General features: G+C 45.6%; 2 protein-coding genes across 5 annotated transcripts; both read right to left on the bottom strand.

Moving 5' to 3' along the window:
* Positions 1-15: 15 nt before the first annotated feature.
* On the bottom strand, positions 16-2,135 carry SELENOH (selenoprotein H). 2 transcript variants are annotated; one of them, XR_002826004.1, is made up of 4 exons: positions 1,721-2,135; positions 1,496-1,641; positions 523-1,354; positions 16-197 (listed from the first exon to the last, which is right to left on the bottom strand). XR_002826004.1 is itself a non-coding variant. In XM_004389198.2 (4 exons), the coding sequence occupies exons 1-3, from the start codon at positions 1,840-1,842 to the stop codon at positions 1,254-1,256; spliced, it is 369 nt and encodes a 122-aa protein (XP_004389255.2). In that variant the 5' UTR covers positions 1,843-2,129; the 3' UTR covers positions 16-197; positions 1,224-1,253. The 2 variants fall into 2 exon arrangements, 1 of the variants encoding a protein (XP_004389255.2); XM_004389198.2 differs by having other exon boundaries at positions 1,224-1,354; positions 1,721-2,129.
* A 586-nt stretch (positions 2,136-2,721) lies between these two features.
* Positions 2,722-11,602, bottom strand: TMX2 (thioredoxin related transmembrane protein 2). 3 transcript variants are annotated; one of them, XM_004389196.3, is made up of 8 exons: positions 11,329-11,584; positions 6,264-6,324; positions 5,916-6,029; positions 5,549-5,625; positions 5,206-5,312; positions 4,969-5,034; positions 4,751-4,880; positions 2,722-3,637 (listed from the first exon to the last, which is right to left on the bottom strand). In XM_004389196.3, exons 1-8 carry the CDS (start codon positions 11,515-11,517, stop codon positions 3,491-3,493), a joined length of 891 nt encoding a protein of 296 aa, XP_004389253.1. In that variant the 5' UTR covers positions 11,518-11,584; the 3' UTR covers positions 2,722-3,490. The 3 variants fall into 3 exon arrangements, with proteins under 3 accessions (XP_004389253.1, XP_004389254.1, XP_023598873.1); XM_004389197.3 differs by lacking the exon at positions 5,916-6,029 and having other exon boundaries at positions 3,491-3,637; XM_023743105.1 differs by lacking the exon at positions 2,722-3,637 and having other exon boundaries at positions 4,782-4,880; positions 4,980-5,034; positions 11,329-11,602.
* Positions 11,603-11,643: the final 41 nt, after the last annotated feature.

Here is an 11,643-nt window from a genome sequence, read left to right as displayed (position 1 = left end):
GCTTTATTACTCAAATACTTTATATCAAGAACTTTTATTAAAAAAAGCAAATCCAAAAACTTTTGCAATGCCTTACTAGAGGTTTGCCTCACAACTGAACCATTATTTCTGGAGGGGAAGAAACCGTGGCTTCAGGCACATGACTGATATTTGGCCATGTTCCGTCATAAATGCTCCAACATCACCAGGGACAGAGGCTGCAAATGTGAGAAGGAGAAAAGGTTAAAGAAGGGACTCAAGCAATCGTAAGGCCTGAGGAAGATGTGTCTTTCCCCCCACCCGTGAACCCCCAAACCCAGGAGCCCAAGGATCGCATCTTCCCCGTAGACTGTTAAGCACCTAACATGCCAGAGCACTATATGAAGCCCTACAGATAAAGACAAGGTCAAGTCCTCATGACCAGGAGTGACAGTACTCTAATGCAGTGTTAACAATAACACTGCACCATTAATAGAACTTATCAGTAACAACGCGGCGGGAGGGGGGGAGTACAGGGGTAAGCATACATGAAACCAAACCAACCTGTTGCCCTCGAGTCGATTCCAATTCATAGGGACCCTAAAGGACAGAGTAGAACTGCCCCCAAGGAGCAGCTGGTGGATTTAACTGCTGACCTTTTGGTTAGCAGTGGAACACTTAACCATTGCACCACCAGGGCTCCAAGCATATGTGAAGTAACACAAAAGATTTCTGCCAGTAAAAGGGGAAAATTACTACTCATACAAACAAAAACACACGTCAAATGTTTCAGACGGTAAAGCAGTGTTAGTAGTGGAATACTAGCAAGTGGTAGTGAAAGGACTTTAATAAGAACCTAATGTGTATGGGAATTAATAAATATAAAACACCATCATAAATGTGGAAATTTTCAAATAAATGCAGAACTGGTCCATATCCACAGAGCAACAACTGCATCACCAACGGGCATAAATTGCACTTCTACAAAGAATCATTTACATTACCATTAGTCTACAACTTGGCTGAAAAAATGAAAGATGGAGTTAACCTGCTGTAGTAGGGCACAGGAAACAGTAGTTTTTTGCCCATTTCAATTTTTTTCCTGCCAGTAAAAAGGGGAAGAGACATTCCCAATAGAGGAAATCCTGAGATCAAGTAAAAGTTATGAAAATGCAAATCCCCGTGTGGAATGAGCTTTAACAGTAAGGGCTGCTTTGCAAGTAGCCCTACCATCAACACCCCCGTCCTCGTTCCCCATTTCAAACCTCAGCTTGAGGACTTCCACCCAAACCTCCCTATGAAAGGTACTTCTTCAGCTCCTCCACCACCTCCTGAGGCTCGGGGAATTTGAGTTTGCGTGGGGGCCCCTTCTTAATGCCAGTCCAGAGCTCCGCACCTGGGAAAGGGCCAAATAAAGCAAAGTTACTCTGAGATTCATCAGCATTGTCTCCACGATCATCAGATGGCGACGGTTTCAGAGACTACCTCTTCCCCACTCGCACCCCCATGCCCCTCTCCCCGCGGGACCCGCACTCACTGCTGCCGTCCGGGCGCTGCAGCGTCACCTCGAAGCTGCCCCTCCGAGGTTTGGCGGGGTTCACCTTCACTGAAAGCTCAGGGGCCTCCAGGCGCAGCGCCTGGCTCAGGGCCGCGGCGTTGCGTCCGTAGACGCGTCAGCTCGTGCTAGGAAGAGACGGGAAGGTCAGGGACGGGGCCCTTGGTCCGCGACGTTCTTGCCCCCCACGACTCTCCCGGGCCTCACCAATGCTCGATGACGATGACCGCCTCCTCCACTGCCGCCTGGCCGCCAGCCGACTTCTCTCGCTTCTCGGCCGCCGCCACCACCGCCGCCTCGGCCTTTCGCTTCCTCCCGCGGGAAGCCATGGCGCCTGGAGCCTGGCGGGGAACGGAGCGACTTGCGGGGTACTGAGCGAAACCGGACAATGGAGGCCCTCGCTCTGCAGCCCAGACCGCAAGGAGAAACTTCCGCTAAGGAACAAGGAGCCGCTGCAGAAGAGGCGGAAAGCGTGACCTGCGGCGCGCTGCTGAGCTCTGGAGGCGGGGCCTTCGGGCACAACCACTTCGCAGTTGCCGGGGGGGAGGCACAAAGAGGGAGGGGACCGGGGACTGGGTAGCTCTGAAAGCAAGACTCGCGGTTAAAACACACATGCACGCTTCCGCCTAAATAGTGTACGCCGCAACCTCTGTGTCCGCAAGCCCTCTTCCTGGGAAGCATGGACCAGCCACTAGCCTAGTCCTCCTAACTGCGGGCCGTCTGTATTCTGGACTAAGGAAACTCTTGTTACTTGTCAGTCACCCCGACTCACGGTAACCCCATGCACAACAGAATAAAAGCTTTTTGGTCCTGTACCACCCCCCACCCCCCACCCCCACCCCGAGCAGACCTTTGTGATTCACAAGGTTTTCATTGGCTGATTTTCAGAAGCAGATCACCAGGCCTTTCTTCCTAGTAGTCTTAGTCTGGAAGCTCTGCTGAAACTTGTTCAGCTTCAGAGCAGCAGGCAAACTACCACTGAGGGGATGGGAGTGGGAGGTGGCTGTGCATGCGGGGCGTTGGCTGAGAATCAAGCCCCAGTTTCCTGCACGCAAGGGCGAGATTTGCACCACTGAACCATCACTGCCCCCTTACGGAAATTAGCTTTCCCATCCTCTCCTCAATCCTGGGGACAAATGCCCCACATCTGATGGAACCAAACTCTGCCTGGCCTTTCTAATACAAGAAAAACACACAAAGGCACAATCAAAACGAAACCTCAGTCTTTTTATTATGGAAAACCATCAACAGAAAGTGGGATAATTGAAATTGGGTTGTTGCGATAATAGAAACCCCAATCCTGCCCAGGATTTTTTCCCCCAGGCCCTACCATACAAAGCCTCTATACCCCTCCCCCAACCCCACAAAGTACAGGCATTATTCAGTACTACCCTCAATGAAGAAAACTCTCTCACTGGTTCTGAGGAGAGACCTTTACTCACAATGTTAGTCTTATACTTTTTAATGAAGGCCATAGACCAAGCTAGAAGGGCCTAAGGAAACAAGGGTCCTTGAGACCTATAAGGAAAAATCTTAGTGCTGACTCTGTACCCCAGCATTGTATGTTAGTGTTTAATCTAAGTAGGCTGTATAGGTCCACTAAGAGGAGTAATGAAACCACGGCGTAGTAGAGATGTGTGACTAGTGGACAGCAACTGACACACTGATCCCAAGTCAGGGATAAAAAGAAACCCAAACTTGAAGGGAAACCATTTCTCCTCCATTAAATGGGATTTCCCATCCCCCAGGGAAATAGCTGGCCATGGCAGGGGAGGCCCCTGGACAGTGCGTGACAATTCCCTGCTTGCCTCTTTAAAATCAGAAGTAGCACCCTGCCTCACCCAGGCACAACCCAACAGGGGAAGCATAAATAACAAAGGCACGGCCTCAGGCAGGGCTGGTGGATGCAGAGGGTCAGGGCCTCAATGGTGCCTGGGAAGGGACTGGACAGAGAAGGGCACTAACAAGGCCGGGGTCCTATTTGTCCTTCTTGCTTTCCCCATCTGGCACTGGGGTGGGAGTTGGGGCCTCAGGCCTTTCCGCAGGGATGTGGTCTCCAGCCTTTGAAGGCTTCTTGGCCCGCTGGTACAGCTCATTCAAGCTGAATTCTCGGATTACACTCTCCTGTGAAAAAGAGATGCACACATCAGGGTTCAGCTTTGAAGGGAGAGTTAAGGGCTCCTCTTGGGGAACCAGTTGCTACCAAGTCGACTCTGACCCATGTCAAACCCATGTGTGTCAGAGTAGAACTGTGCTCCAAGGGGTTTTCAAGAGCTGATTTTTCAGAAGTAGATGACCAAGCCTTTCTTCCAAGATGCTTTTGAGTGAACTTTCGGTTAGCAGCAGAGCAAATTAACCATTTGCACCACGCAGGGACTCCACTGAGGGAATAAGGAATCAAAGGACAGAAACCTGCCCTAATCTTCCTCTTTTCCGGGTATTTGGGGAAAGTCAACTAGTAAGTGCCTATTATGTGCTGAAGACTGAAGAATTGATGCCTTTGAATTGTGGTGTTGGCGAAGAATATGGAATATACCATAGACTGCCAGAAGAACAAACAAATTTGTCTCGGAAGAAGTACAGCCAGAGTGCTCCTTAGAAGCAAGGATGCCAAGACTTCATCTCATGTACTTTGGACATGTTATCAGAAGGGATCAGTCCCTGGAGAAGGACACCATGCTTGGTAAAGCAGAAGGGTCAGTGTAAAAGAGGAAGACCCTCAATGAGATGGATTGACGACACAGTGGCTGCGACAATGGGCTCAAACATAGCCTCGACTGTGAGGATGGCATAGGACTGGGCAGTGTTTCATTCTGTTGTACACAGGGTCACTATGAGCTGGAACCAACTCAACAGTACATAACAACAACAACAATTATGTGCCAATCACTGTGCCAAGATTTAGATGTACATTATTTAAAGTAATCTGCAAAACAACCCTGTGAATCAGGTATTATTGTCCCCAATTTACCAACAAGGAACCTAAGGCCTACATACCACAGGTGCAGAGCCTCAGGGACAGAGTCTTACTAATAACTGTTCCCCAGTACTAGCAAGTCTGGCACATAGTACAAGCATAATATAAATTTGCTAAGTGAATTAATGAATGAGGTCTAGTAACTAGTCCACGCTTTCAAACCAGTGGACAAGTGGCACAGCTGAGAATCAAACCCAGGTTGGGTTCCATCTACTGTTCCACACCCTTCTCCAAACCAGCTGCCCATCCTTTCAAGGTACCTCAGAGAAGGTCCAAGAGACAGCTCGCCCTTTCTTGTCAATCTGTGGCCGCCGCATTACCTCCTTGCCACCTTGGAACAGGATCAGGGTAGGGAGCTGCTTGGTGAGGGGCGATGTGCTCACTTTGTACCTACAGGACCCAGAAAGGACTCTGTAAATGCATCTATGTACATCACATAAAGCGATTCCCTGCTCAGACCCTCTGCCCAGGTCCTTACCGTGTACTAACGTCAGTGTAGCGGCCAACGTCCACCTTCCCAAAATTTAGCCCTGTACAGTTGTACCTGAGAAGAATATATTATTTAGCATACTGAAGGAAGAGAGAATGGCTCAAGGGAAACTGAGGGGAACAGCTCTGGTTGGGGGCAATGTACAAAATCTAGGCCAAAAACAATGAGGGGGGAGGTACAGCATCTCAGTTTCCATCATCATCCCTCCCTCTTTGTACTACTCACTTGAGGGAGAGGTCGGCATAGATAGGAGCAAATGATTGGCAGTCATTGGACCAATTGGCAAAGAACTCCACAATCCAAGTGACCCTCTTATCCCGCTCCAGCTCTTCCTGTCACACAGGGAAGGAACAGTGAGCTGGATGACACAGGCTCCTGTGAAAGCTCAGACTTTAGTGCTGAATTCCTTATTCTGGTTCCCCCTCTCCCCTCTTCTCTAGCTCCCATAATAAGCCACATTGCCCTTGACTTCCATCCTGAAGCACCCTTGCTCCTCCTAGTGAATAGAGAGCACAATTACAAAACCACCCACCAGGGCCCAAGACACAGAAGGGAGGAGGGCACTCACATCAATGGTTTTATCATTGAAGTACTTGATGTACTCAGGGCCCATGTACAGGGGGGGTTTGCACGTCATCAGGAACACTAAACACAAAAAGATGTCAGAGGAAATGCATAAGGCCTCGGGCAGTGGGTTTACTTCCAAACCAACTCAAAGATTTCAGCCACCAAAGAATACACACTTTGTGAACATATGTAGGATACATTCCTTTCCTCTTAAGTCTCTGTAGACTCTCGTCATCTGAGCTACACACATTATTAATTAGGTGTAAGATAAACACAAGAAGAGTGTGGAGACACTGGTTTGGGATTGGAATCTGGCTTCCACAACCAAGCCTCTATCTAACATAATCTTACAAAGGCAGTCTCCTCACCTATGCAGAGTGTGATATAAAGCAGGCCCATGCGAATATCCAGGCGGAAGAAAAGAATAGCGTTGGCCACTTTACTAAACATGAAGATGTTGCCTATATGTTGCTCCACGGTGACTGAAACACAGAGATGTCACAGGTCAGGTTGAGCTGCACGTGCCTATATCCCATTATTTGTCCCTCTTCCTGGGGCAGTTTGAAAAGGGGGTGGGAAGCCCAAGATCAAATTCAGCCTTGGCATGGAATGTGGGACTAGTTCACCAAATAACGCCCCCCTCATAACACAAATGAAAGCACCTCTGCAGGGCACTCTGCCTCCCCCTGAGAGACTGAGAAACCAGCCACACTTACTGGATCTGCGGTTCTTCATCATCACAATGGCACTGAGAAACATCAGGATCTCAACTTCTCTCTGCAATAGAATCAAAACGACAGAAATGCCATGAAGAGAGAGGACTGACCAAAGGACAAGGGAGTCAAATATGGAATAAAACCCAAAAGAGATCCAAATTGAGAATGACAATGACGGGATAACTGGAGGCAGCTCAGGTGAAGCAGGGAAAACATCAGACAGAAGATTTAGATTCAGGTTCCACCCCTGCCACAACCTGACTGGGTGCCGTTCACCAAATCATTTAACCTCTGAGCTTTGGTTTCCTCAACTGAACAGCATCTATTTCAAATTGCTATTGTGAGGGTTAAAAGAGACAATGGATATGAAAAGGTAGTATAAAGTATGATATGGTGTACACATATAACATATTACTTTAACCAAATTAGTGTGACTCTGGTAAAATAAAACTTTTCTAGGGAAATTTTATCAGTAATATCCCATTAATACAATATCTGGCTATTCCATCTGTTGGTTTTGCTTAAGTCATTCCTCTCCACCCAGTATTCACAGTGATAATCTGTGTATCTCTGTTCTATTCAAGAGCTGAAGGGTGCCTTTCAGAGCTCATTAAAGCCCATTTCAATACCTTTGGTTTACAGTTCTTTCTCACCCTCTAAAATCTAAGCTCTGTATGAGCAAGTGAGGCAGACAGTAAACAAGGGAAAGAAACACTGTGCCACCAGGGCTCCTATGTATATAATACAGGGATCCAAATCATTATTTCAGACAGATCCAATCAACTGGTTTACAGCTGGGATTTAAAAAAACCTAAGTTTTTAGCCTTAATCGCAAAAAAAAAAAAAAAAAAAACACCTGACTGGATTTAGATATGGACATGTAAAGTGGGGGGATATGACAGGCCTTGGTAAACATTACACCTTAAAGAGACATTAGGAAGGGTTTTCATGAATAAAACTAGGTGGGTTAGACTTGGAACTTAAAATTGTGGAAACATGAATTTAAAGAAGAGGAACTGTGGTCAACCAAGAAACAAAAACCAGTTGCCACTGAGTAGATTCTGACTCATGGCAACCTCATGTGAATCAGAGTAGAACTATGCTCCATAGGGTTTTCAGTGGCTGATTTTTCAGAAGTAGGCTGCCAGGCCTTTCTTCTGAGGTGCCTCTGGACAGATTCAAACTGCCAACTTTTCAGTTAGTAGTCAAGTGCATGATCGTTTGCACCACCCAGGGTCAACCAAGAGCCAAAGGAAAAGTCCCTAAAGACAGAGAATGGGTCTATGGCAAAGACTGGCTGATGTACTCCAAACCCCATCTCCTTTCCTCTTGGGTATACTATAGCTATACTTTATCTCCCGATCTCCTTGCACAGAGGTAGGATTGTGTAACTAGCACTTTTCAATGGAATGTGAGTGGAAGTGATATGCCACTTCTGTACCCTGGCAGTAAAGAGAGGACATGTCCTCGCATTCCAGCTTTCTTTTTTCATCTGCTGGCTGGGCGATGTTGGGATGACCTGAAGGCTATATAGACTGAAGACAGAAGGAGCATAGGTCCCAAACTGACTATGTGAAGCAAACCTCTCTCGGTTGTTGTATGTTCATTACATGTAAACTTTTTAGAATGGAAATTTTCCAACATACACCAAAGAAGACAGATATTTTAATGAACCCCTATCACCCAGTTTCAACAGTAATCAACATTTTGCTAGTCTGGTTCTAGTTCATCCATGCTACCTATTTTTTTTTTAGAGGAGAAATTTAAAGCAAATTTCAGCTATATCATTTCACCTGTAAAGACATCAATATGCATTTCTTACAGATAAGGACTTTTCTTAAAAACACAACCACAATACCATTATCACACTTAACATAATAGTTTCTTGCTATCATCTAATACTTGGCCCTTATTCACAGGATCCTGATTGTCTCAAAATGTCTATACAGTTGTTTGTTCAAGTTAGGATTCAAGCAACATGCATACATTGCATTTCACTGATGGGTTTCTTTGGTCTCTTTAATCTTCCTTTTCACCTCATGCTATTCATCTGTTGAAGACACTGAGTCACTGGTGCTGTCAAATTTGCCACTTTCTGGATTCATGGTATGTGTTCTTCTGATAATGATCCTCTATCTGCCACATTTCTTATAAAGTGGGAATGAGATCTAGAGGTCTGAACACAGTGAAATCCAAATCTTTTTGCAAAAATACATCACAGGTGGTGCATCACTTCAGAAGACACATCAGCCTTTCATGTGATGATTTAAGCATCCACAGGTGATCACTGCCTAGATTTATTATTTCATCCGGGGTTGCTGAAATGATGATTTTTAAATTCTATCATTCCTTCTGTATTTATTAACTCAAATTCTTTTATTAAAAAATCAACTTTCCCTTATCAATTCTGTGGTTGCCCTAAAAGACATGATATACAGGAAAGGCAAAATAAATGCTTGATAATTTCCCTTTATTTAATAGAAATAAACTTTCATTCTGTTAAGCCACTGAAATTTTGAAGTTTACCTGTTAATGCTGCTAATATTTACTCTAATACTCTAAATTCCCAATCATCAAGATAAATCCGTAAAACATGAATTATCCTAGAAAATAAAAACTGGCTATTATAGTTTTTAAAAAAAAAAAAAAAAACCAAACCCGTTGCTGTCGAGTCGATTCCAACTCACAGTGACCCTACAGGACAGAGTAGAACTACCCCATAGCGTTTCCAAGGAGAGGCTGGTGGATTTGAACTGCTGACCTTTTGGTTAGCAACCAAGCTCTTAACCACTGTGCCAGGAGGGCTATTATAGTTAAATAGCTAAATAAAAAACCAAAAAAAAAAACCTATCAGAGTAATAACAGAACATAAAGCCTTCCAGTATTTTGTTATTATTAGACAACACTGTATAGAGATATTAACTACGGGCAGTCCTTGGGTTGCAAATGACATCAGGTCCTAAGTGTGGCTTTAAGTGGAATTTGTAGGTAAGTCAAACAGCTACATACAGTTCTTTTAAGAACTTGGCTACTAACCGAAAGGTCAGCAGTTCAAATCCACCGGCTGCTCCTTGGAAACCCTATGGGCTGTTCTACTCTGTCCTATAGACTATGAGTCGGAATCAATTCGATGGCAACGAGTTTGTTTTCTTTTTTTTAGTGCAAGAAATGGCTCAAAGCCTTTTCAATGATTTAAAAGCTGCATGAGCAGCAAGTGAAGGTGACTGTGATGAAGAATTTGTTGGGAGTAGGGGTTGATTCAATCGTTTCAAAGTGAGGGCAAATTTACATAACATTAAAGGGCAAACAGGAGTCGTCAGTAAGTCTCACTCTCATAACCAGGGACGTACTATATATAAAAGATCTCTATGTTTATTAAAGGAGTGGCTGGGCTGGGTGGCACAAACAATTAAGCACTCGACAACTAGCCAAAAGGTTGGTGGTTTGAACCCATGCCTCAAAGAGTCCTGGTGGTGCAGTGGTTAAGTGCTCGGCCACCAACTGAAAGTGACTGACCCTATAGGGTCTCTCACTATGAGTTGGAATCAACTTGACAGCAACGAACAACAATAACATGTTTACTAAAATGTTCACTACTATGCTCTTATCCTTTTGAGTCCCATTTTTGTTTAAGCAGTATAGAGTATCAGATAAAAACTGGATCTTCTGAAATAGCACCTGTACATCTGAGCTAATGAATACTGTCTCAGAAAGGGCAGAGAAAGCATAAAAGAGTAAACAGAGGAAGGACGAAGAAAGTAAGGGAATGGGTGCTGGGTAAAGATCCAGATTCATTTTGCGAGCTAGAAAATAAGACAAAAATTCAGGATGACCCTCCCTCATCAGAATACAGATGCTGCTATACAGCAGTGGGCATAAGGCTTCAACTCATTTTTCTGAGCAGTCCCTCCACTCCTCAAGAAGCACAGCAAGGGGCTTTCAACAGATTTCTTTACAATGTACTTTTTACATTTCCTTTACAATAAGCCTAACAATTTTGTCTTTGCACTCTCAGGACCCAGCATACTGCCTGGTACATAGTATGTTGTTGCTGTTAGGTGCCATGGGGTCCATTGTAGAACTGCCCCCATAGGGTTTTCTAGGCTGTAATCTTTACAGGAGCAAATCGCCAGGTCTTTCTCCCACGGAGCCGCTGGGTGGATTCCAACCGCCAATAGGAACTCTGGAAATGTTTACTGAACTAAGAAATGGCTAATAGACTGTACGGAGCCCTGGTGGCAAAGTGGTTACATCTCTGGCTGCTAATCAAAAAGTTGGCAGTTTGAATCCACCAGCCGTTCCTTGGAAACCCTTTGGGGGTCAGTTTTACTCCGTCCTATAAAGTCGTTATGACTCAGAATCAACTGGACGGCAAAAGGTTTCGTTTTTTGTTTGTTTAATAGACTGTGCGGAGCCCTGATGGCGCACTGGTTAAGAGCTACGGCTGCTAACCAAAAAGTCAACAGTTCGAAGCCACCAGCCGCTCCTCGGAAACCCTATGGGGCGGTTCTACTCTGTCCTATAGGGTCGCTATGAGTTTTGTTGTTGTTAACAGACTGTACAAGTACTGTGGACAGAAGAGTGGTTTCAAGTCCCAGCCACTAACTAGTTGTATGACCTCGGACAAGTCACCTAACCATGCTGAAATTAATTTTTTCATCAATAAAACAGGAATACTACTACTTGCTGCATCTACCTAGTTAGGAGGCTTTACATAATGGACAGCAAAAAGCTTTAAGAACTGTAAAACGTTCTACAAGTTTTGGTAGGGCTGTTAATGAATATGAATGGTGAGACGGAAAAAATCCTGGATTCGAGTCAGAAGACCCTGGGCTGTTGGGCAGGCTCTATAACTAACCGAATGTGCAACCCCGAGACGTCATTCTTTCCTGTTTTCCCATCTCAGACTCAATAACGGTCCGGGCCCTACGCTGTAGTCTGTTTGAAGTCCGTGACAGGTTCGGGACTTCAGATGTCCTCGGAAAGGTGAAGCCTGGGACTCCCAGATGAACCCGCTGGGGCAAGGAGCTTCAAGATCGCGGGGTCCCAGGCAGGGGTCGCTTACCCAGTCAAAGTCACACGGGTTGCCGTCTTCGCGTTGCGTGGGGAGATTGTGACAGAGTGGCGGCAGCTTCCTCACAAGTAAGAATGAGGCAGACAGCAGGGCTGAGAGGAGATAGTAAGGTCGGGCCAACCATCGTGAAAGTCGTGGCACCGAATACACCAGAGCAATTAAAGGTGCCAAGACCGCCATCTTTTCTGCCCTTGCGGCGCCCGCCGCTTAGCGGCGTCGGAAGGTCTGGTCCCCGCCTCCACACCATTTAAAGTTCCCATTGGACCAAGTCTCAGATGCACAGCCTATGGACCCGGAAATAGATTT

This window comes from Trichechus manatus, unplaced genomic scaffold, assembly GCF_000243295.1.
Source record: "Trichechus manatus latirostris isolate Lorelei unplaced genomic scaffold, TriManLat1.0 scaffold00236, whole genome shotgun sequence".
Classification (NCBI taxonomy): Eukaryota; Metazoa; Chordata; class Mammalia; order Sirenia; family Trichechidae; genus Trichechus; species Trichechus manatus.
This window is presented reverse-complemented; position numbering and strand designations above follow the sequence as displayed.